The sequence below is a fragment of the Oryzias latipes genome, chromosome 13 (assembly GCF_002234675.1).
Source record: "Oryzias latipes chromosome 13, ASM223467v1".
Taxonomy (NCBI): Eukaryota; Metazoa; Chordata; class Actinopteri; order Beloniformes; family Adrianichthyidae; genus Oryzias; species Oryzias latipes.
Window position 1 is genome coordinate 16,527,943 of NC_019871.2, and position 26,034 is coordinate 16,553,976.

The 26,034-nt window shown below is 39.4% G+C and overlaps 3 protein-coding genes across 3 annotated transcripts; 2 read left to right on the forward strand and 1 right to left on the reverse strand.

Annotated features, from left to right (window-relative positions):
- Positions 1 to 15,748, reverse strand: LOC101166814 (BICD family-like cargo adapter 1). The gene is made up of 10 exons (XM_023961787.1): positions 15,310 to 15,748; positions 13,828 to 14,043; positions 9,004 to 9,123; positions 8,212 to 8,358; positions 7,612 to 7,782; positions 6,347 to 6,514; positions 5,650 to 5,727; positions 5,217 to 5,329; positions 4,547 to 4,667; positions 1 to 887 (listed from the first exon to the last, which is right to left on the reverse strand). Exons 1-10 carry the CDS (start codon positions 15,553 to 15,555, stop codon positions 654 to 656), a joined length of 1,614 nt encoding a protein of 537 aa, XP_023817555.1. The 5' UTR covers positions 15,556 to 15,748; the 3' UTR covers positions 1 to 653.
- Positions 15,749 to 17,598: 1,850 nt separating this feature from the next.
- LOC101167721 (protein FAM98B) lies at positions 17,599 to 21,659 on the forward strand. The gene is made up of 8 exons (XM_004075427.4): positions 17,599 to 17,747; positions 18,408 to 18,514; positions 19,238 to 19,363; positions 19,452 to 19,702; positions 19,785 to 19,865; positions 19,949 to 20,065; positions 20,957 to 21,103; positions 21,171 to 21,659. The coding sequence occupies exons 1-8, from the start codon at positions 17,704 to 17,706 to the stop codon at positions 21,324 to 21,326; spliced, it is 1,029 nt and encodes a 342-aa protein (XP_004075475.1). The 5' UTR covers positions 17,599 to 17,703; the 3' UTR covers positions 21,327 to 21,659.
- Positions 21,660 to 23,532: 1,873 nt separating this feature from the next.
- On the forward strand, positions 23,533 to 26,031 carry chchd2 (coiled-coil-helix-coiled-coil-helix domain containing 2). Its single transcript, XM_004075428.2, has 4 exons — positions 23,533 to 23,729; positions 24,436 to 24,694; positions 25,174 to 25,342; positions 25,656 to 26,031. The coding sequence occupies exons 1-4, from the start codon at positions 23,680 to 23,682 to the stop codon at positions 25,661 to 25,663; spliced, it is 486 nt and encodes a 161-aa protein (XP_004075476.1). The 5' UTR covers positions 23,533 to 23,679; the 3' UTR covers positions 25,664 to 26,031.
- Positions 26,032 to 26,034: the final 3 nt, after the last annotated feature.

A 26,034-nucleotide genomic window follows, 5' to 3' on the forward strand; every position in this document is an offset into this window, starting at 1 on the left:
TCAAAAAGATCATTTAAGGTTTTATGAAAATTTTCAGCAAGGGATGTTAGAAAACAACAGAGTTTACGTTTGAGCAGCTTCAAAGTTGAACACTGAGTCACTGTAAATAAACAAATATGTACTACATACAGAAAAAAACATTTTTTTTTAAACTGTACATTAATTTACATAAACTTCTGAGATTTTTTAACAGAAAAACCCCAAAAGTATACAGTTAAATAAAAAAATAACTATCATTACACTTTAGCTTCTTAGATTTAGTTTGACGTTAAATTCATAGAAAATGAAGTGTTTAATCCTTTCTGTGCCAGACTTACCTTGCTTTTGATTTGTTCATTTAAATAATCTATAAACATTTTCCACTGATCTGCACTTGTCATGTGTTTACCAGATATTCACAAAAACTAAAGAGCTTCACAATATTACAAAATAAGGTATGTACAGTCTGAAGGTAGTTTTGTGAAAATCAAATATCAAAGTGGTCACAGTGAAACGTCTTTCAGAACGTGTTTCTGAAACTAATCTTTGCTTGCAGTAGCTCCGGTTTTCAATGTCTTTGAGGTTTTTTCGTCCCCACATTTTTGAAGTCTTCTGACTTATTTATGTTGTTTCTTGTCCTGCAGTCAGTGGAAAGATGCAGCGCTCAGTGTCGATTATTTGCCGTACTGTGAGCCTTTGCCCCGTCTCAACCAGTCCTTCCAGGGAGCCTGAGCTTTGTCCTGATTAGTGTCTGAAATCCAAGAGGAGGACGGCTGGCGTGTCCAGGTAGAAGCCACTTTGCTCGGTCTGCGGAAGAATGACATCCCATTGGAGGGGGGCTTCTTCTGAGGCTGCTCCGACTGCTGCTGGGACTTCAGCTGCTGGTTTATGACAATTTGTATGTCATCCTGCGGAAAACACGAGAAGATTACATTAAAAGTTTGAAATGTAAACGTTTTCTTTTCTGAATATTTAAACAATTTGAATGATCCATTTGTTTTTGGCATATAGATCAATGTATTTGTGTTGGATTATTATCAATTGACTTAATTAGATGGAATGCTTTTGCCCGTTATCATCTTTCGTTTTCTTGTATCTCATTAATTTTCATGCAATTTACTGTAAACCTTACAGATATATTTGAATCATCGCAAGCCCAGTTTGGATCCTAGCATCTTGGCCAACTATAGACCGATATCAAACCTGCCCTTTATTTCTAAAATCCTAGAAAGAGTTGTAGTTAAGCAGCTTTACTGCCACCTACAGGACAACAGCCACTTTGAAGACTTTCAGTCGGGGTTTAGACCTCACCACAGTACGGAAACTGCACTAGTTAGAGTCTCTAATGACTTGTTATTGGCCTCAGAAAAGGGACTACTTTCTATGCTGGTCCTGTTGGACCTCAGTGCAGCCTTTGACACTATCGACCACGGTATTTTACTCCATAGATTAGAGCAGGACAAAATATGTCAGAGGATCTGCTCTCCAGTGGTTTAAATCCTATCTGTCCGATAGGTATCAGTTCGTTAATGTAAATGGCCATTCCTCTCAGTGCACTCGAGTCAACTATGGAGTCCCACAGGGCTCAGTCTTGGGACCCATCCTGTTTACGCTTTATATGCTACCCCTAGGAAACATAATCAGGAAACACAGCATTAATTTTCATTGTTATGCCGATGATATGCAGTTGTATTTATCCATGAAGCCTGACCAGAATGACCAGATAGAGAAACTGAACGCCTGCATCAGAGACATCAAGACCTGGATGACAATTAATTACCTCCTCTTGAACCCAGAAAAAACTGAGGTCATTATACTTGGTCCTAAAAACCTCAGAGATACTCTGTCTGCTCAGATAGTCTCCCTGGATGGCATAAGTATAGCCCCCAATTCCACAGTTAGAAACCTTGGGGTTTTACTTGACCAGGATTTATCATTTAAGGCTCACATATCTCAGGCGTGCAGAACTGCCTTTTTTCACCTGCGGAATATTGCTAAGATCAGAAATATACTTTCTAAGAGTGATGCTGAAAAACTCATCCATGCATTTGTTATGTCGAGGCTGGATTACTGTAACTCCTTGTTAGCAGCGTGTCCTAAGAGTTCCTTAAGAAGTCTCCAGCTTGTTCAGAACGCAGCAGCTAGATTGTTAGCTGGAACCAGCAGAAGAGATCACATCACTCCTGTGTTAGTTTCGCTCCATTGGCTCCCAGTTGATTCCAGAATCAAGTTCAAGATCCTCCTGTTAACCTATAAGGCCTTACATGGAATGGCCCCGTCCTATATTAAGGACCTCATAGTCCCTTACCATCCAATAAGAACACTTCGCTCGCAAAAGGCAGGACTGCTTGTGGTTCCTAGAATTAGTCAAAGTACGGTTGGAGGTAGAGCGTTTAGTCACCAAGCCCCTGTTTTATGGAATTAACTCCCAGCTCATGTAAGAGAGGCCGACTCAGTTCCTACATTCAAAGTTAGACTGAAAACATTCCTCTTTGGACAGGCTTATTGTCAGACTAGTTAGTATTCAGAGATTATTTAACTTAATGTTAATTTGTTTAAATTAAACTTAATAATAACTATTTCTTTTAAAAGGCTGCTAGAAGTTGAAGCTGGGGTAACTATGGTGCACTGGGGTTCTGTCCTCTTTCCTTTTTTTACTTCTACCCTTCCTCTCCTCTATTCTTGATCATAATTTATCATTTAGTTCTCCATGCCTCTGTTTGGTGCAGTGCGATTCATGTATTGTCCCTCTTTTCCTCTCCCCTCCTGGGGAGTGGGAGTGCTTCCAGACTCCAGTTGGCTCATCCGTGCTCCAGTTCCTGACCGTTTACCTCGCCTTTGCTCCTGCTCCTACACCTGGCTGTGGATCCTGCCTCTGGCTCATCTCTGGCTCGTCTCTGCTCTGTACCTGACCGAGTACCTCGTCTCTGCTCCTGCTCCTACACCTGGCTGTGGTTCCTGTCTCCGGCTCGACTCGCGCCTTTGACTGTCCCCACAACCACGGCTGGATGAAGCTCGTCTGCTGGACTTTTATATATGTAGTTGTAGATTTAGATAAGTTAATTCTTCTCTAAGAGTTCTGGTAAATCGCCTGTCCGTCCTGGGGGAGGATCCCTCCTTCATGTGGGCACCCCTGAGGTTTCTTCGTTTTTTCCGGAATCCGTTTTTTTTGGGAGTTTTTCCTTACCGCGAAGGGGGGTCTAAGGGCAGGGATGCCAGTATAGCTTAGTCAGTTTGTTAGTTCATTTTAGTATTTTTCTATTGAACTCTTTGTACTCGTGATCCTTTTGATTTCATGTTTTACTTCGAAGCCCATCGAGACGACTGTTGTTGTGATTTTGGGCTATACAAATAAAATTGAATTGAATTGAATTGAAATTGAAAGTGTAAAACAGAGCCTCAGACTATAGACAGGCTTACATTTCATCACTATCCATAAGCTATTATCTGGAGGGAATCATTTTTAAAATAGAGAGCTAAAATGCGTCACAGTAGCAGATATATTTGTGTTTTAAGCATATGATTTACAACACACTATCAAATGACCTTTTCTCGAGCCATAAAATTAATATTTTCAACAGATATTGAATATATCTCCTACATAATCTGTACAGTAGAGTTCTAGAAAGATAAGACAGAAAACTGACTTAGTCAGGAAAATGTTGTCTTATGTAAACAGTCTTACAATTATACTCTTTAATTTTAATAAACAAAAAGCAAACTATTAACTATTATGGATCAGAGGATTAAAGTTGATTATTGTGCCTGTTCTGTATAAAATGACCTGAAAAGTTTGGAAAAAAAGGTCAAAAACTCTTTACTTAGACAACATCTAGAAATGTATTCACCAAATTAATGCAAATAGCCATAGAAATGTCAAATTCTCTATCGGCTCTGTGAACTCTTTCTGTATTGTGAATATGGGGTTTACATAATATCAGCACAACCTGCATCTTATCTTTTGTACAGCAAAGCTAATCAGATCAGCCTTTAAGGTATGGCCTTATCCACAGTATGAGGTAATCTTTTTTGAGATATGACAGTTCTGCATCATCACATTAGAACTGGCTGCATTTAGAGAAATGTATAGCCATCTGACCAAACAAGACCATTTTGCAAATCCTGTTATGGGTTATGATTGACAATTACAAAAAAGATTCAAAGGATCATTTGATCAGAATCCTTAGTTTAATGATGGGGAACCATTAACACATTCAGACCTGAAACAGTATTTTATCTGCTCATGTCCCACAATCAGTAAGGAGGTTCTAGGATTAATATCCTAGAACCTCCTTACTGAAGAAATAAACATTTGTTCCAAATTAAATCTTAAATTGGTAAAATTTAAAACATTAAAATCTGCATTGATATTCACATATATCCTTGTTTGACCCTAATTGTGTGGCCTAAAATGAGTTTCTGGGGGAAAAAACAGCAACTTATGGTCCTACGATAGGATTTTATCAAGCCGTAGCACAGGAGACATTTTAGGACAGTAAGTGCTGCAACGTAATAGATGATGCATTAGGACATTATGGACCTTGGAAAAAAAACAAAAGAGGCTTACCTGCCAGGCCTCCAACTCCTGTGACAGCTCCAGTTTGCGTTGGATGGCTTCTAACAGCTGGTTGTTCAGAGACATCATGTCATTTTTGCTTCTCACCAATTCAGTTTCCATCATGTTCTTCCTACAAAATAAAACCATTTGAGTCATTTATTCGCTTTTACGTTGTCTAAACCTAAAAGCAAAAGTTCAACATATACAGTTGAATCGGTTAGTTCAAAAGGGGCCCAACTCCAAGAGGTTTGTTTTTCCAGAGAAGGATTTTAAAGGAAGGCTACACCAAATGATTAATACTTTACCCAGATTTAGCACCAGTTCATAGCTCACAAATGCTATAATATGAAACACCTCACTTTTATCATTTCAGAGGACCAGCAAACTAAAGTCTCTGGACTTGGGCCCTTCGTGAATTAAACAGGGGCGCTGCCATATTGGAAAACTAGTGCTGCCATCTATGGGACTAAGCTAAACCCATGCAAGAGATGCCCAAGTCCAGGAATATTGCCCTTAATGCATTTTAAATGTCAAGCATAGTCAATAAATTACTTGGGGCCCCTTTTGAACTAACCGATTCAATTGCAAGAGTGGCTGTAATTCTGCAAGCATGTATATTACAAATTACTATTTTTTTGGTTACTTTAATTTCCATATTGAGAAATCATGAGTAACTAACTTGGCTATGGCTTCATCTCGGTCTCTGATGGCCTGTTGGACCATGTCGGATTGATCCTGAATGCTTCGCAGCTTTTGCTTCATCTCAGCATTTTCCTGCTGCAGCAGAATGTTCTGCACAAGAAAGAAAGCAAAATCACAGATACACTTTTATTCTCAATGTCCCTTTATTAAAGCAGCCGTGATTTAAAAAAAAAAAAAAAGGCATTTGTTTTAATTTTTTTAATTTAACATTCACAGGAGCATAATCATCACTGAAATGGAACTATTGAATGAAACTAAGGGTTAATAGTTGTAAATTCAAGGTCAACAAGAGTATAAAACCTAATTGTCTGGGGCTGCAACCAGCACTAAAAGTCAGTTGTGGTGCAACCACATTTTAAAGTTAGGGTGTGGCTCTTTGTAGTTAACATATTTGTTCATCAGTGGGTTACCTGATCTCTTAGCTCCTGAGTTGTGTTTAAATTCCCACAGTGATCCACCGTCCTGCTGACAAAACCCAGATTCAGCTCCTGGGTCAGACAAAATGACAGAGAGATCAGGTGTCAGACATGCATGAGAAACAGAAAAGGGTTTGTGTGCCGTCAGCCGACTTGCACTCAGAGGGTGGAGGACTGGATCTCGTTACAATGTCTAACGGACGCTATGGGTTTGAATAGCGAACACAAACTGGACAACTGGATGTTCTTGCCAATGGCTAGAAAGGCGGGCGGCACAGAAAGGGTGTCAGTTGAACCCCTGGGACTGGGATCTAGTCCCAGGGGTCATTATTTTGTCCCTGTGGAAACACTTTAGTAACTCTAGATTCATGGCAATGGCATTTTCTCATATTAAAGAAAACACACAGAAGGTATTTTACCCTTACTGCAGCTAGAGGAAAAAATATAAGATTTAAAGACGATTCGTTGTTTTAAAGGATGCATGTATCATAAAGCACATTGATAAGAAGCAAGATTCCTAAAAACTGCCCACAACGTGCATTTTAAAAATGGGACACGAGACAGCAAGCACTAACGTATTGCAATTTAATGATATGGAATCTCAGACTTTGATCAAATAAAAGCTTAAGTTTTCTTTTCATGTCCGTTTATCTTGAACATCAGTGCTTCCATTTCCTTTCTTGACCCTCACCTGGGGGCTGGATACTCGAGTTGCCACAGTTTCTGCCACGCCCTTCAGCTGGTGCAGCGTGGACACCAGGTCCTCCTGTTCATGCTCGACCTCTGACCTCCCTGAGCTGCTCAGACCCCGGGTCAGTGGGAGAAGTAACTGCAGGATGGACTGCATCTCTTTTGTCATCTAAAAACAATGATAGAGATGCATGTTGCTTCAAAACAAAACCACCAAGTATTGTGTCAAAGCAATGACAACTTGCATCAGGTATTTAGTGAAACAACATGACCTCATTTCTAGTTTTAACTTTCCTGACTAAACCTGTATAACATGACTGCTGATTTCATGATAACAATGCCATGGAACAGGCTTTTAAAGCACAGTTTCAGTTTATGAAACCTCAGTTTAACCACTGACCTCTCCTGCAATGTGGTCATGATGAACAGGAAATATACCGAGTGAGTCACGACCATCAACGCATGACACGTTTTCCTGCTGCAACACATGACGGGTGAGAAAACTTCTGTCCTCTCTCAGAAATAATTCAAACTTGTATCCTTAGCCAGCATGGTTTCTTTGTTTCTTCTCTACTCAAGGACATTCACACCATCTTTTTTTTTTTTTTTGCCAAACAGAAGTCACACTGACATTCAAACTTGTAGAAAATGTTCTGTCGTTGTGTTCCTCCTCATTAACGCTGCAACTGGCCAGTGTAGGGCCTACAGGAGGGTAGATCTCCATGCACGTCTTAAGCTCAGTGATGTAGTGTTCAGTGATCACAGGTGCACACTGTCATCTGGTTAGTTGATGAGGAAACAGGCTCGACAGGTAAATAAAACAGCGTGATGAATATATGAATCAGTGACTCCATTTTTGACATCAGGGCAGAGCTTTAAAGTGAAGGTCTTCAACATTTAACACTAAAAGAGCCTCATGGACCAAAACTCAGGAGGAGTCACAAAGCCTTACTTTTCCCTGCAGACAAATACAACACCGCTTTGTATCTGCAATTCTAATATATATAAAGAACTTAACTTTTTTGAATAAAATAAAGTTAAAAATAACATATTTTACCCTGAATTTAATAAAGCTTCAAAGGAGGAATAAAAGAGCTACTTGTTGCTCTGGAACCTGCTTTAGAGTTTGCTGGTTTCCCTTGGTTATTAGGCTTGCTCATCTACCTTTATCACAATATATCTAGGATGTCTTTTAGCCAACGGGTGTAAAGATTTTATAAGTATATCAGCTAAGCTTCTTTTTTTTTTACTAAACTTCAAGTCTACCTTTTCTTTGCTGACTCCATAGTCTGCGGTTTCCAGCTCAGACAGCAGAGAGGCATCTCCGTGGCTCCTGTTCTCCTGCAGAGACGCCTCCTCTTGCAGCTCCTCCACCTGAGCCTGCAGCTGCTGTGAGCGACTCCGCGCCACATCCACCTCCTGCCATGCCTCAGCAAGCTGAAAAAGAGGCATTCGTGTCAAGCATATGCCAGGATTACAGGCTTTCATATGAAGTTAAGAAGAAACCATTTAAACTGACACAAGACTTTATTCATCCTTTTTTTTTTAATGAGTGTGGATGGTTAATGAATGAACTAATGATTTTCAGCAGTGCGGAAATCCTGACATGACAGATTACAACTGGCTAACTGTCAAGAAACTAAATAAAAACAAGTGGAATCCAGACTTGTGAGGGAAAAGAACAATGACGAGACTAAGGCGCCTGTTTCGCAATTCTTTCCTCAGTCCCATCGAAACCCAGGCTGTCAGGCAGAGAGACCCTTTTGTTATTGAGGCTCCCAGTCTAACAGAGTCGCTCACTGCTAAAAAAAAGTGACTCTTCCTGTGTCAGAGGGTTTTCAGCGCTTGTTTTTGTGTGTTGCACACCTGCTGGCTGTGTTGTTGGTCAAGTTGTTCATGCTGAGCCAGCCGTGAATGTAAAGAGGCTAAACTTGCTCTCAGTTCAGCATTTTCTCGACATGCATTCTCCAAGCGCTGCCCCAGTAGCTCTTCTTTCTGTGTGAGGAGCAACATCTGAGGAAAACAACAACAACAACAATATATCAATACAGATTTAGCTTAAAAATAAAAAGATTATCGTATGTGACCTCCAAAAAGGGACAAAAAACCCAAATGACTTTGTATTGACCATAGAATTCTTTTGAACATATGTATGTGCATTCTATGCATTTATGTAACTGTTCTAGAAATTAGGACCCACTCCAATAAAAATCGTGTTTTTGGTATTTTAAACATGTTCTTGTACCATTTTCTCACGATCGAGGACAAATATTAAAAAAATTAAGATTAAAATTGCATTTCTGAGTATCTTTTTTTAAATTCAAATTATGAACCAGGATCAGATGAGAAAATGCAGTTTGAAAAAGCCTACAGCTGTAATGTAGCTGCTTCAATTGGCAAGCCACAAGCCCCCTGCTCCGCTGTATTCTGAGGCATCTTCTAGGCAGACAAATGCAGTCTAAGCAAGTAGAAACCATGTCCTAGAAAACGACACAGGTTTTTTGGATTTTGCCTAAAAACTACGAGACCCCTGGGAATGCTTTTACAACGAATCAAAAGACGATCAGAGCAGGACTTTACAATAACAGTGGATAATCAGCAGCCATTTAACCAAATCTTTGACAAGAATAATGTAACACCTGTGTTTCTGGTGCTTACCTGCTCCTTCATGGCACTGATCAGCTCCTCATCATGCTGCCTGTCCTGGCTTCCCTTTTGCTGGAGCTCCTGTTTCAGAGCCTGCAGCTCAGCAGACATGCTTTTCTTCACATCCATCGCCTTCAAAGGGAAAAGCACAAACGCAGCACATTCATGAATCCAGTAGGGAGCTGTTATGTAGTGCGTTTTCTCAAGATAAAAACAGTAAGCAGTGGGTAAAGGACAGAACAAAGTCTTGTAGGCAGAAAAGTGAAGTCCCCTGTAGCAGTCAATAAACTATTTCTACCTGTAATAGGGGGTTACTGGAAATTTATGTCAAAGAAAAAGTAAAGTAATGCATTACATAAAGGAAATCATCCAGTAGCTAGACTTTTGTCATTCATCAGGTGAGTGCCAAACATGTGATCAATGACAAATTTACACTTTGTTACTTCCTTCTTGGTAATGAGTCGGTTTGCTTGAAAGGAATGAAGAAATGGAAATTTGTAGCATCTGCAAAGCATCATTCTCAGATCAGAGGAGGCTAGGTGTTAATTATACCTGGATTGCAGATATCAGTCTTGCACAGACATACAGGGTAGGTTCCTGTTGAGTCCCAACCACACCCCCCCTTTTCTGCAAAAGTTGTTCTGTCAGCGTCACAAGCAACAAAGGAAATGTTACAGGAAACCAACATGATTTCCTTTGCTCTTTCACTGGTTTCTCAATCAATAAGAAAGTATTGACTCACTCAGGAAAAATACCAAAATAACAGAAAGATGTTACAGAGTCTGCTCAAGCTGACCAATCCCCCCCCCCTTCTGTGTCTTGCTCTAGGACCCTAATTCCTCTTTAGTCAGCAGTTTGGCGAGTCACTGTCAGGTCCCATCATCACCAAATAATGCAGGATAAAAGGCTGCGCTTGGCAGCAGATGGAGCATGGGGCTATTTGGTCTCACCAGTGACATCATTTAACAACAGAGGGGCAGGGAAACTTGGACATCATGAGGGTAAAATTAGAAGGGACAGCTTAAGAGTGGATGGACAGAGGAAGTGAGGCAGACAGAAGGTGTTAACGTGTCTATGTTGGTGGATACAAACAAAACTCTACATGGGAACCAAAACTGATGAGAAGAGGTCTGTAAAAAGGAACCTTCACCCCCCCCGTTAGTTGTCAGTATGGCGTCCTCCTCCAGCCAACACGGGCCCCCTTTGACAATAGAAACAGCAACCCACTGAGAAGTCCCAAAACAAGGGTGGAAGCAGGACGCTCGCTTCACAAGTATGCTGAGATGATGTCCCCTCACGTGGCCCCCCAAGCCCATTTTACAACAGAAAAGCTTCTACCAGCTGACGACCCCAGCCACAGCAGAGGCCCTCGGGGAGCAAAAACAAAAGACAGCTCACCCCTGGGATGCCGGGGCATTTGGACATGAGAGGAAAGATCAAAAGGAGAAAATTACAGATTAATATCTCCCTGCAATATGCTTTGTTTTTCCCCGTTTCTGTGAGCTGGGTGATGCTAACGGAAGGAGCAAAGGTCACTGGGGCTCATATGTGTAGTTTTTTACAACAACAACAAAAAACAACATATGGGATTTGTACGAAAGTACTCAGTACTCTCTATGGCTGTAGAGTAAAAGTTGAAAAAGGTATAAAGTATGAAGTATAAAGTATAAAAAACATTTTTCAGCTACATAGCTTTTTATTTTAAAAAAGGTCTAGATATAGGAAAGGTATACATTTGAATTTACTTCATGCTAAACGGAAGCAATAATGGAAAAAAGTACTCAAAAACCTTTGAAAAGAAACCAGATTTGGGTAATAGAAAAGAGTGTTATTATTAGTACTACATAAACCTTATGTATCAGATTCAATGGCAGTTCTACTGCAAATTATTATCAGAATAATAGAAGGGATATCAATACAATAATCATCTTTTTTCCTCCAGGACTGGTAATTTATCATGATGGCAAAAAGAAGTTGCTCTAAATATGGTTTTCCTGCCGACTGCATCACTACCTGTGAGATCCATGCAGTTAAAACAGACAGGAAAGAAGAAAAACTAATTAGAAGTTAAAAAAACAAAAACACAAGCTGACTTACTGCAAGATGATGTCAAAAGTCAGTAAAAAATTTGTTTCTAAATTTCTAACAAATGTGTGAGACTAACCAAAGTGTTTTGTGTTTCTGTGTCACACAACAGACCCCCCCACACACACACATACACACACACACACACACACACACACGTGCAAAGTATCCTGTTATACTGAAAGAGAAAGCAGATGCTATCCTAAACCAAGGCACAGTAACAATACAGCTGTTTTTAGAGCAGTTAGGTTGCTGCAAACTGAGTGAAATAACTTGTATACCATGCCTTTTAATGATGAGACAAACACTATTCGTCTTCGCAGGTCATTGAATTTGCACCAGTTAGACTCAATTCTGCGCCGCCTCATTTTCCTTGATGCTACTGTCAACACTTCCACTACTTCTCAGTCATCCACTGCCAGGAAACTGTCATTAAAGCGATTTCAAACAGAAGCATCCAGCAATGTTTACCCTAAACAGCTGCCAACGGAGGAATAGTTTATGTAAAATGAAAAGATGGGAACAAAAAGATCATTCAAATAAAAATACCAGGAAGATTGCTACTCTGATCATCTTCTCAGAGAGTTGACTTTAGCTGGACCAGACACTGTGACATCGCTGAACAGCTCTGGAATGCCCAGCAAGTTTCCGACAAAAGTCTTTTTATGAGAGTTATCAAAGACAAAAATCCTGTCATGCTTCGTTAACTGTTAATATTGTGAAGCTTTCCTGGAATTGGAAAATTACACCCAAAAGTTATGTAAATCCATCTTTTATGAAACCGGTTAAAGGTAAATATATTATCTCAGCAAAACTACAAATGAAAAACACCTAAAGAGACGTGGGCCTTCTTAAAACAAGAAGCTCAAAAGCACACCTCAGATAATTTTTCTTTAATGCGTTAATTTCTTTAAAAAAAAAACAGTAAAGAACATTTAAAAAGTAACAAATTCACAGCAGATCTTTAAAGGATTTTCATCATAAGGGTGTCAAGAAATGGACGCTCAAAATCAAAGCTGACACTATGGAAAGATGGTCTAAAAATTCAACTTCATTCTTTTAGGGTGTATTTAGATTGTGCTGACGTGACTTTGCCGTCTTCTCCTTTCAAAATCCCGTATAGATGATGTTTTTGTTTCTTGATTCGAAAGAACTGAAAAGCACATCTGGGGTTACAAAGGTGGAAAACAGTTGTTTTCTGAGTCACTGTTTGATCCAACGGATGAGTCAGATATAAAACATAGCAGCGCTTTGAGATGATTATTGCTCTGGCAAGCGTTTGTGACCTTAAAGAGCTCTTCTATTGATTTTTCTGTCAGCTGTAATTGAAGATCTACAGAGACTTTATGCATATTTTTGAGTGTTTGCTGCACCAGAGCTTAGTTATCAAATGATTTCTACAAAATTCACCCCTACAGCATCAACGACACCAACGACCACATCAGGTAACTCTTCACTCTCACCTGACCTCGCAGGCTATCGTTTCTGGCCTTTACAAGCTCACAGAATCCGTGGATACACACCAACAACACAAAATATTTCCTCCACTTCCTTCTCCTGAAGTGGTTCAAACAGACCAGACGGATTTTATCTAAATTGTCTTTTTCCTGAACCTCCCAGGAGTCCTGCAGCTTTTCTGCATTCACGGTCCCTTCTTCTTTGGACCTTGACTTCTGGGAGGGTTTTGGTGCTGCTTGGATTCACGTTTAACTTTTGTGCTCAACTTTTGCCGCTCGCTGCAAAAACAACTCAAGCAAAAACTCGGCTCGGTGACCGGTCGAGCGGGACACAAAATACCGGGGACGCTTGGCAAAAACAGTACTCCTTCATACCACGCTTTCTCAGGCTGGAAAAACACTCAAGGTCGCCCAGCTGCAACGTCCAATAAGCAAGTCCAGTTTGACTGATAAGAAGCTGTAGGGAGCACGTCACCAGCTTTATTTTCCTACCAGAGATTAGCGTTTCCTTGGTATCCAGAGTCGGGGACGGCATTCAACTTTAGACTAAAGGAAGATAACTCGTTTTGAGTCCGCTGGATGCTCTCACTGTTCTTGCTCATTACATCAAGAAACTGCCCAAGTTCAAGTTAAGCTTGTTACTTATTAAGCAAACACATGAATATTAAAACTGTGACTTAGAACTGTGGCTAAGGATTATTTTTATAACAGAGCCATCATCTCATTTGTCTTCAAGTAGGTTCTACTCTATGGTGTAATGGAAAAGTTTAGGAGTAGTTTTATTTTTATTTTATTTTTTAAATCAATAGCCTGAACGATATTCCGTAATAAATTGAAACCTCTGTGTTAAATCTGAAATTAGGTCAAAGCTTTCACTGCCCCCTAGTATTTACATATAATTTCCATCCTGCTCCACGCCACCATGCATCATTTGCCTAAAGCGAACAGCCCATTCCTAATGTCATAACACCCAACAAACAATCTCCATGCTTTTATTTTCAGCTCATATACAACTTTCTTGCTCTGTCAGCAGCCTCATAGTCTAACCTCTGTCTTTCCTAGAACAACACAGACTGATATCTAAGAGGTTACATTTCAGCGTGAAGATTAGGTAACATCCAGACTTATCTAGTTCAACTCAGATTGCTTGCAACCTTGACAGCAAGAGTTTGTTTCAGCCGAGCTTAGTTCCCCAGATAGCCAGGAGGTGTTCTCTGCCCCATATTGAGAAGTGTAGAGAGAACATGATTACACTTTCCATAACTCCCCAAAGCTGCACTCAAATGGGACTCACCGCGTTGAGCTCCCCTTTGAGGCGGTGCGTCTGCTCGCTGTGCTCCATCTGAGCTCGACACTTGTCCTTCTCGGCCTCGCTGAGCGCCTGGTTAAGTCGCTCCACCTGGGAACTCAGATCCCTCACATCCCTCTCCAGATCCCCCACCTGGCTCTCCCACTGGGACTGGCTGCCCTCCAGCTTCAGCTGCAGCTCATGGCGTCCCTGCTCCAGCTCCTGAACACAAGTAGAGAGGAATAACGGGGCAGGGGGAGTTAAAACATCTCAAAAGTGCTGATGAATACTGATATCTTATAAAAGGTGTTACAGATTGAATCTGACTGAAGCAAAACATACAAAGTTAAGCATCAAATCTACATTAAAGTAAATAGAACAGGAAAATAACAGTTGGTCAATATTTAATATAAAAAATTATTCTAAACTTGTGACTTAAAAAAACATTTCAATATGCATATTCATATTCTTGAATGTCTGTCCTTAGTTCTCAGAGGGATAATTAAAACTGACTGAATCAGACCATCATCGTGAGAAACCACAGAGGATGTTATTTAGTCTGTGGCAGAGACAAAGCACTCTAGAGCAGCACAGGTGCTGTGCAGGCCACCGTTTTCTTAAATCCTCACACAAAAGTCTAAGTTAGGTTAAGCCTTAACCGGTAAGGGTTGCAGGTTACCGAAGGATAAAGCATCAGTAAGAAACTTCAAGTGGTGGCAGAAAGTGGGATCCTTGTGAAAAACGGCATCCGTGTGTTCTTCGTGGAATGTTTTTGAGTTTGGCAGGGGCACACTTACAATTAGGCTAGTGTTCTGAGCTGAACACTTAAAAAAATGTTTAAAATTATTTCTAAATCCTTGAATTAAAAAACCAAATCTCTGAAATGACATAAGACTGCTCATGTGAAAGGTTTCGTCCTCCCCCGTCCCCATGTAGAATGGACTATTCCATCGACAGCAGGTCAAATATACAATCAATTTCTTTAACATTTAAATGGGATTTCACTTTTTTAAATCCATGTAAAAACATTTGAATTCTTGACATTGACAATGTCTAAAAACGTGCCTGTAAAGAGGTTATTCAATGGACGTTTGTTTAGATAAATAATTACTGCAATGAGCCCATTGCATTGGGGCCCCTTGCGATTATTCGCCTGGGTCCCCCAAACTGCTAAGTCCGCCCGTGGAGCAGGCTTCTGGAACCTCTTTGAAGAGAGTGAAGAACAAATAAGGGGGCCACATTTTGAGCAAAATGCCATTTTGTTTATTCTGTGCTTTTAATAAATACTTTAGTCCAGTATTTTCATCAATCATAAATGTAGTCTGAAATAAGAAATGCTTGTAAAAGCGCCTAATACCGCGTGTCCAAACTTTAAGATAACTCTGCGCAACCAGCAAGGGAACTTTTAATAAAACGCATCTGTGACTATCTATCTTAATTAACAGTCGACATTTTTCTTATTTCGTTTTTACTAAAAAGAGAGCTTACCTCCAGCTTGTCTGCGTATTGTTCGTGCAGTTTGTCGCTCTGCTCTTTGAGCTGACGGTTTTCCAGCAGCAATGCCTTTCCCAGCTGCGCTGCCAAAATAACCTCTTCCTCCTTTTGTTTCAGAGCAGCCACCAGTTCAGCGGGGTCTTGATAGTCTGTTATTTCCTCCACCCCGTAGTCGAAGTAGAAATCGTCCTCCATGTCCATCCCTTTGGACTGGAAGTTCCAGCCACGCAGCTGATCCATAACTATCTAACTTTCTTAATTCTAAAAGTAAATAATACCTAAAAACAATAACAATAACATCGATGATGTGGTCCTTTCTTTACGCCATATCCACGGTCAGTGTGAGAGTGATCTTGTCGTGACGGCTGGTGTCTCCTTTGCTTTGTGGGAGTGTGCTTCTGTCACCTGAGCCTCCGTCATCCTGCTCCTCCACCTGTCCTCATCCGGGACTCTCCGCCATGATGCGTCATCATGGAAACCCTCGAGCACCACCCTAAGCAGCATTTTTACCAAAGTTTTAGGTTCCATATACAACCAACCGCACACCGCAGACTTCTAAAGACGAAATGTGTCCTGTTGTGATCCTTCTTTTAGTTGTCATTGATAAGGAGATTGGTAAAGTCCTGCTCCACTTAGATTGTGGTCTATTGTCAAATTGTTCCCAGTGGTCATTTCATTATGACTAAGCCGTTTTTAGACAAAAAACAAAATAAAACAAAAAACTATCTTTTTCTATGACATAGTTTCTGCAGAGCAGCAGGAGTTCACTGGAAGTTCACTTCTGAGTTGTGGGTTAGACTGAAGTAAGCCTCCACTGATATCCCATCATCCCATAGTTTACAATCTCTCCTGCGATCTTACAGCCCCTCACAACCCCAACCTAACATTAGCAGTGCATAAAAATATGGTTAGGGATATGGGACATAGCTAGCCTCACAGTTTTGAGCAGATCCCAGCTCAGACGAGGAGGACGTCAATGCACTTATTTGACTGGAAGTACATGAATCAGAATGGAGCAGGGAGACTTTGGCCCACCCATTTCATTTTCTGCCACAACTAAGTGTTTTTAAATGCCATTATTGGGTCTGATCTTGATTCATCACGATCTGAATACAGAAATACTCAGAAACAGTTTGAAGCTTAAATACTGTTATAAGTGTCCTCCATCATGCTACCAGAACATGTTAAAAACACCATTTTCATTACAGTGGGTCTTTCATTGCAGTGGGGCCGTGCTGTTCTTAAGCCTTTTATGGTAAACCATATCTAAATATGATAATATATTACCTTTGGCACACTTTTGACCGACAATACTGCATAAGTTGTCAACTTTGAAGCTGAATTTAAAGTGATCTTGGTGCACATCCTGTATATGTAGGCAGATTATAAGCAGTAAAAAGTGCGTGTACCGATGGCATAGGACCTGTAATAGCTATAGGGAGTCAATTGTTTCAAGACTCCAAATTGATGCACTTGCAGAAAAGTGCAATGCTGCTTTACAACGCATTTTTTTTAACAGTTTGAAAGCCTATTTTTGTCTTTTTATGGTCCCACATTTGTATTAGCCCCTGTAACATGCATTTGTGCGATGAGCACCACATCTGAGGAATGAATGTCGTTTGCACTGAGAAAAATTCTGTCAAAATTCTCTGTAATAATCTGTCAAACAGGAATCTACTACAAAAAGAATGATTTGTTTTAACTGGAGTATCAAATAAACCTACAAAAATCTACATTCAAGTTCACAGTAGGAAGACTGTCTTCATTCTGTTCTCTCCCTGTCATCTCTTACTTCTTACTGATGTTTTTTTTCCTGGACTGTGATAAGGTTTGAATCATCAGTTTGGTACAGGTCCGTCCATGACCCCTTGTGGAAAGAGTTGAGATTTTTATTTTTTTCATTTCCTTTCTTCGGTCTGTCTATTTTTGGCCAAATGAAAATATATGCTCATATATAAGTATGGGTCTCAATGGTTACAATTATTTTTACATTAAATGAACATTTGTTAATATTAATTGTGATCAACAGAAGAAATGTTAGCTGGATACTTTAGAGTTAATACAACTGAACAACCTTAGGAGGTTTTTTGCTGTTTAAAAAACCGCAGATATTTTAATCATAGATCTTCACTTAGGGGTTTACTTTCTCCGATATTATTACATGTTTGGTATTTTATTTCTCCAAGTACGATTTTAGCATTCATTTTTCTCTCCACGTTTGAAGACGTCATCTGCTAGTCCAAACACCGGCCAGCAGGGGGCAGTGTGAGTTCTATCTTGGAGCAGTGAAAGCAGGAAGTACACAGTGTAAACACGCTTAATCTTTAACGGTATACTGTTCATGGTTTTTGCTGAACTGACTACGCGGTCTATCGCATCTTTTCTCCAATGGAGAGGACCTTAGAGACCATTTCTTCAATTAAAGCTTTGGGGTAAATCATATACATGTTTTTTTTATTTGTTGTCGACTTTCCCTGGTTGTTTTTTTAATATTTGCTGTCACTTATTCGTAGGCTAAAGAAATTGAAAGTTTTGCTAATGTTTGTTGAGCAAAAAGTTTAAACAATTAATTAAGGTAACGCAAAAAGATATTCGAAAAAAACGTTGAAAATAGAGACCCTAAATAAAATACAAATATGTCAACGAGTAAAGTCAAGGGGCAAAAGATAACACACAGGACAGGCAGGTAAGCTAGCAATTAAGTTATTGACTTTTGAACAGACGTCACAAATAATGGGAAGTTCTTCTAGCCTCGACTACAGGAGAAAGGCGTGTACATATTTGCTTTGGGTAACCACAAAAGGCCCCAAAATAGTGTAATAAGATAGTAGGTATAGACAGGGACTCTGCAAAGAGAACCATCATGTCTGTTGAGGTAAAAATCCAGCAGCAGGTTAGTTATCAAACCATCCCGGGCAGTGTTAGCATTCCCAACAATAACAAGAAATTGGGAAGCAGCTCAGAATTATAACATCAGGAGAAACAAATAGCTATGCAAGGAAAGAAATGAGTGCAGGGTAGAAATCTGCTTTTAAGACCGTTGCTGACATGCTGGCCAGCTGAGTTTATCTGTTGCCTCGCTTCCTGTTTAGGTACCCCAGCAGGTCCTGCCTCTCTGTGTGCAGGTGTGATGAGCTTCCCTGTCCGCTGCTCACCTGGCTGTCCACTGAGCTCAGGACTGTCTGTCCAGAGCTCAGAGGTGAGACAAAACTCTGCATGTATAGTGTCAACTTTAATGCACATTTTCTAGTGGATACGTTTTGATTTTTTTTAAAAATATTTCAGTCATCGTAGTTGTTATTGCTCTATCGTGTGTTCATGTTTCTATGCTGATTAGGATGTGTCAGTTTTGAGCAGACTTTTAACACGTCAACTGGTAGAATAGTCATTTACACAACCTGTAGGTTAATGGCATCAATAATTAGTTGATTTATATACTGTTTTTTTCTATTTATTGTTGGTATTGGAAATATCAGTTCAGTAAATTAATCTAAGCACGCTATAACTGTTTCAAACAAAAGGTTGTGCAGCTGTTAGTATGAAAAAAACAACAACCAGCATATTCTAGCTCTTATAAAATGTACACTTTAATTTATTTCTATGATAAGATCATTCATTTATTATTCTGCATAGAGGAAATTCACAAAAAAGTTATGAATAATATTTCTCTTATTTTTGGATAAATATTAAAAAATAGACAACTGTAAATGAATCAGCAGGTATAAAAGCATTAATAATTAGGCCCACATTGAAAATTATTATTTATTACAGTAACCATTACAGATCTTATTGCCTCTATAAGCAGGGAAGTAATCATTTATCGGATTTTAAAGTCTTTTTGTTTTATTTTTTACTTTTGTCTATATTTTCATTTTATTTTATAATAATATTATAATAAATCGATTTTTCGGTTTTGCTTAAGACTCGGATAGCACAGGTGATGTGTTGCTGGTGGGAGAGCTTCGGAGCTTGCTCTCAAACATGCAGTCGCCGCTCACTGGGCTGGCCTCTAATGTGCTTGACCCCTTCATCCTCAGCCATGTCACAGGTGAGTAATACAAGTTCTCCTTTTGCTGTTTAAAAAGGATTTGTTTTGCTATTTTAAAAAACGGTGTCGTTGTCATACAACCCTGCAGAGTTTCTTGTGTCAGAACTGCAAGCAGCTCACATAAACAAGCATAAAGAATTGCATCCAGGAGAAAACCCTGTGGAGGAGTCGGAGAAAGAGCAACGAGTGACAAAGCACCACGAGTCTTTTCCGGTGTGTGACGATGATGATGCATCAGATGGAAAAATAAAGATGGCAAAGATGCAGGCTGAATGGATATTAGTTCTGCACGCCCTTGGATTAGATGCCTCTTCTCAGTTTAAAGATGTGCAAAATGAGGTAAGCATTAAAAGATAGGAAATCTATAAATAATGCCTACAAACAAGCATTTAAGACATTTTCAAATATTGTTTTGATGCAGCTTGAATCAAGATTAGCCCGTATGTCTGGTGGAGAAATGACAAACCCTCTTTTTAACAGCAGTCTCAGCTCAGAGCAGTGGGTACGTTTGCACGACTCTTTTCCCTTTAGCACACAAAGCATGCACTGCTAGCACTGCTCTGCTCATCATCTTGTGTCTTATAGCTTCAAGTGAACCAAATGAATCAAACCATGTTGAAGGATTATCAGTGTCGACAACAAATGATGATCAAACGATTTCAGGTTACGCTTGAGTCCTTTGCTTGGGGAGAAAAACAGCAGGTAAGTAGGAAAAATCCCACCAAGTTGAACATTGTTAGATTTATTCTTTTGTCAAAATCATACAACCCTCTTTAAATGTTTTGTAAAATTAGCATTTACTCAGGCTAACACACTTCCTATATATAAATAAAATCAAAGTATCATTATGATTACTATTTCTTAATTATTTTATTTGATATATTTTTGATTACAAAAATATTTAAATATGCAGTGTGGAGCTGTTACTTTTCAGTTGTGTGGTCATTGCTGTGTATTAAAGTTCCCTTTCTTCTCTTATATGTGTCTTTTCACTTTTAGCTTGGTTTTTGGGTAATTGCTGCTTTTTACATCTTTATGTACAGGTCATTACTTATTTTTTTAGTTCTGGTTTTGTTTTTTTGTAGCTGTTTTTATTCCCTTTACTCTGTGCACAAGTGTCTTTTCTTTCATTTTAAGTCAAACTCATTGTCAACCAGTATTCTTAACCTTGAACTTTGCAATGCTGTCATTGTTTTTCTTTATTGATTTTTTTTTTTTAGAATTTTATTTTTAATGCATTTGTTTTTATTTGTTATAACAGTGTAGCTTTTCTTCTACTGGTTTAAATATTACTTTTCGAATAGCAAGTCCGAAGCAGCTGTGTAGAAAGCATTACTGCTTTTCTCAAAGGCCAGAAGAGGGCTCTTAAAACGGGTCACTAAGTGCATGTAGATCAGTTTTCCTTGTGTAGAAGGAATTTTGGTTTGATCCTTAATATTTTAAATATGTGTGCAATAAAATGAGCTACAATCTTCCTCCATCAACATAACCAGGTATCTCCTTGCTCATCATCTGTTTGCTTATGGTTGCTGCTTCAGTTTTGTGTGGTATACTGTAAGTTGGAAACAAGCTCAAAATCCATTTTATCAACAGGAACGGCGTGCTGCTCTGTCCTCTGTACCTCCTCTTGCTTCCCTCTCGGAATCCTGCAAAGTGTCCCTCCCCCTTCTTCTGGCAGCCAGACAAGATCAGTCAGGGATCAAACCTGTCAGAGCAGGACCAAGCACTACTGTATACAAGGTACAGCTTTGGTAATATTAAATTTGTTTTACTTTGCTCTTATTTGTTTTTCAAACTGTCTTTGCAGATGTTGATGGGTAGTGTACCAGACAGAGGTGGGCGGCCGGGGGAGATCGAGCCGCCCATGCCGTCATGGGGGGACCGAAGAACTCAAGGAAACAGGGGGGGAAAGGGAAACCGATATCATCAGCACCAAAAAAAGAAGAGAGGAAATAAAGATTAATTTGCCTCTTTGGTTTTCTTTAATGTCTAAATTGACTGTAAAAATATCCTAATTTAAATTCAGATGTCTAAGTTTTTTGTGAAAGGCTGCCTTTGTAACATGATCCTAATTGTTTCAAATGTATGTATAATTTCAATTTGTGGTGTATATAAATACCAGTTTGGGTATATTCTACTTTATGCTTATCACTACTACAAAATACTGGTGTATGATTGATTATTTTTGTAGAAATGTGTTTCAAAGAAAGAAGTAAACAATGGGAAGTTGTATTTTTTAATGTACTGGCTGTCTAAAACTTTATTTTAGTTTACAAAAATAAACCTCTGAACTGAATCAATTGCATCGTCACTGAATTCACAAAAACAATAGTTATAACAGTGTGGTGCATCACCAAACAAGTTTCTCTTGAAACAATTTTGGTTTACCAACTTTAAAGGTTATGAAGGGAAATTTTAATAATTTGTTAGTCCGTGTATTGCATAATATTTGACAACCTCATATTGTTCTAGGAAAATAGATTAGTGGCAGATGGGTATTGATGCATAGTTTTAAAAATTAGGTACTCGGAAAGTTTTTTAATAAATGTGTGATTTTTGATCAATGCAGGGGATTCGCATAAAGAAATTGTTTATAGAATCTTCCTGTTAATTTAAGACATGTACATTCAGGATATTGCCCTCTCATCCTCTACTACCTTCTGAGGTGTTTCCCATTTTGACCTTGGGGTTTCCAGTTCCTATTCTGCACACATGTTCCTGTATATTATTCCAGCCACTTGATTGTGGCGCTCCATGTATGCTTTACCTGCCAGCATCTTACACCCTGCAGTTATGTGCTGGATTGTTTCAGGCGCCTCTTTGCACAGCCTACACCTTGGCTGTATATGTGGGTGTGTGGATAGATAGATATAGTCATGTGCTCAGTGAATGTCTCAGACAATGGAGAGCTGAGGATGCAGTGCTGGAGGACAGATCCTCATGGGAGGACAAACCCCTGCATGGGATGTACCACCGGACCATAACTGAAGTGGCGGATATCAAGAAGTCTTACTAATGGCTAGAAAGGGCTGGCCTACAGGACAGCACTGAAGCACTCATCTTAGCAGCTCAGGAACAAGCCCTGAGCACCAGAGCGATAGAGGCTCAGATCTACCACACCAGACAAGACCCAAGGTGTAGGCTGTGCAAAGAAGCGCCTGAAACAATCCAGCACATAACTGCAAGGTGTAAGATGCTGGCAGGTAAAGCATACATGGAGCGACACAACCAAGTGGCTGGAATAATATTCAGGAACATGTGTGCAGAATATGGACTGGAAACCCCAAAGTCAAAATGGGAAACACCTCTGAAGGTGGTAGAGAATGAAAGGGCAAAGATCCTGTAGGACTTCCAGATCCAGACTGATAGGATGGTAATGGCGAACCAACCAGACATTGTAGTGGTGGATAAAGAACAGAGGAAAGCTGTTGTGGTGGATGTGGCAGTGCCAAGTGATGGGAACATCAGGAAGAAGGAACATGAGAAACTGGAGAAATACCAGGGACTCAAAAGAACTGGAAAAAGCCTGGAAAGTGAAGGTGACAATGGTGCCTGTGGTAATTGGAGCACTCGGGGCAGTAATACCTGGAAAGACCTCAGACCTCTCAGTCCAGAAAAGCGCAGTGCTAGGAACAGCTAAGATACTGCGCAGGACCCTCAAGCTCCCATATAGATAGATAGATAGATAGATAGATAGATAGATAGATAGATAGATAGATAGATAGATAGATAGATAGATAGATAGATAGATAGATAGATAGATAGATAGATAGATAGATAGATAGATAGATAGATAGATAGATAGATAGATAAAAACAATGTGTAGAGAATAAATTTACCTAACATAAAAAAGAAATACGGTAAAAATAAACGAAATAAGAAATAGGGAAAAAAAATAACTTTAATTACTACAGTCTTGGAAAGCGTTTTAAAAAAATTGTTTTTTAAAAGTAGACTATTTAACAAACGTTATTATACATGCGAAGCATCAGAAGAGCAAAGACGGGGATAGTAAAACAAATACAAAAAAATAAAATAAAAAGACAGTAGGCGAGGAATTAAATTGTTATTACAGAGCACATTTGAGCGAATGACAACACAATGAAAATAGGGGAAAGTTCAGTGTATCGTCTCAAAATAAAGTTACACAAGCGTTTCAGCTGCACCGGAAGTTAGCCGGCAGACAGATGATGTAACACATAGAAAGTTCCGGATGAACCAAAGGTCGACATAAAACTCGCAAGCGACGTTGCGGCTCCAGATTATCGCGTCAGTTTTTCATCAAACGCACAGCTGTCCAACCTTAATATTTAGGTATGCCAAGAGGAAGCAGAAGCCGGACATCTAGGATGCCCGCCCCGGCCAGGTAACGATTTCTATTTAATAACTGGGATGAAAGGTGGTTAGATAGTGTGCTGCGTGGGATAGCGCAGGCTAAAATGTGCTAATAGTGTTTCAGTGTCAAATGTCTGTGGGAGCCTGCCAACAGAGTTGAGGATTATTTTAACACATTTAGTATCCTAAAATGCCCAAATCTGGAGATAAAAACGTCTATTTATGTTCAGACAGGATTGTTGAGGCAGGCCAAGAGTTTCTGACAAATGTAGTAAAGGTCAAAGTGTCAAACCTATGTATTTTAAAATTCAATTTTATAGAATGGTATAACAATACGTCATTAATGTTCATCTAAACTCATTGAAAGGTTGAGATGCTTTGCATTCATCCAAAAAATGAACTTTAATAATGTTCACAGTGTGAAAGTATCTCTATAATATAACACGTTTTAGTGACAGTTTACTACAAAACTTGGGAAGATTTTTCTTACGTAATTGGCTTCTTTAACCTTCAGTTACATAACTGTCCTGACAAAACCTCATCATGACCTCCAAAACCCACAACATCAACTCTGACACACAATTTTAGTGAGAAATGATCTCTCATTAGACCTAAGCGTAGACCTGAACAAGAGTGATCATGTCAACAACAATAACTCAAAAAATATTACTGTCCTGTAATTTTTAGGTACGGAACATGCCAACTTTGATATTTAAACTAAGGTTTACGCTTTACAGCCGGGCGCCACCATCCCCACCACCCATGGCCAGAGCAGCACCTCCTCCTTCCCACGCCCCTGTCCCAATGCAGGCTCCTCCATCCGCTGTGGGAGCACCGGCTGCTGCACCCAGGCAGCCGGGTATGTTTGCGCAGATGGCTACTACAGCAGCTGGGGTGGCAGTGGGCTCCGCGGTGGGACACACTATTGGCCACGCGTTGACTGGTGGGTTCGGTGGAGGACAGTCAGAACCAGCCAAGCCCGACATCACGTACCAGGTAAAAGGAAGAGCATCTGCCAAAGGACCAGAATAGTATCGGTAAAGATTAGGTTGTCTAACTCCTGGCAATGCCAGCCGTTCAGAGCTCAGCTCTAACAGGAAAAAAGGCAGTCAAATTTACAATTAAAATGTTGCTAAATCAGTTGGAATTTTAATTCATAAAATACAGTTTTGATCTGATTACATTGATTATTTACATGGTGTTATTGTCAAATTGAGACTAACTAAAGCCAAAGTATATATAACTTGGTTTTTTCTTTTTAGGTTTCATCATTTTATCATGTCAAAGATAAACTGAGCCTTTAAAGTAAACATTTTCTTTACATTAGCTCATAAAATACTTCTATATTTAATAGAAGCTGTTGTTGTATTTTTAACTGAATTTCATTTTAAAACATGTTTTACTCTAACTTGTTTTGAAAACAAATGCCCCTTTTTTCAAAATTATTGTCTCTAATCTTTCATTCTGTTTGTCAGGAGCAACATCAGCAGCAGCCACAGTCTTTCTACCAGCAAGAACAGCAGCAGCAGCAGCAGGTTTGCTCCTATGAGCTCAAACAGTTCATTGAGTGTGCACAGAACCAGAGCGACCTGAAGCTCTGTGAGGGATTCGGTGAAGTACTGAAACAATGCAGGTTTGCAAACGGTAAGCAAATGTGGAAATACATTTTGTAATAAATAAAAAAAAAGTAGATATGTACTAAGGGGTTGTTATATTTTTCATCCTCCTGTGTGTTCGATGTTTTGTAGTCTGGTTTTTCCTTTTTTATTTTTATTTTATGTAAGCTAAGCATGGGAAGACTTTCTGTTTTTTCAAAGATTTATTAGGTCCAAATTCTTTGTTGGAATTTGTCAGGGGTGATGGGAGTTGTAGTTTAAACCCGTTTTACTTATGTGATGCTGCACATTTAAAATGATAAAAATAAATGCATCTTAATGAAGTGTTTTCTTCTCCACAGGACTATGATGAGGTGAAGACAAAGCGCTGCAGAGAAGAGGAAGTCACAAATGTTATCAAAGTTTTAGCAGGGTATAATTATTAAGGGATCAATCAACAAAACAAGCTCATTATTTAACATTTGAGTTTCAAGCATCATTTGTGAAGACCGCTGCAGAGCTTAGAAAAATGTTTATATACTTTAGTGTTGTCATTTCCTCAGTTTGTAATTATGATGGGAGCTTGTGTTTCATTAGCATCCATGCTTTTAGTTTCTTCTCTGATACTTCAGACTCTGCAACATGAACCTGTAAGAACAAAAAGTTTGCATTTTCTGGATGAGCATTGCTCAAGGTTTGATTGTACCAGTAAAAAAATAAAGTTAAATCTAAACCTGATTT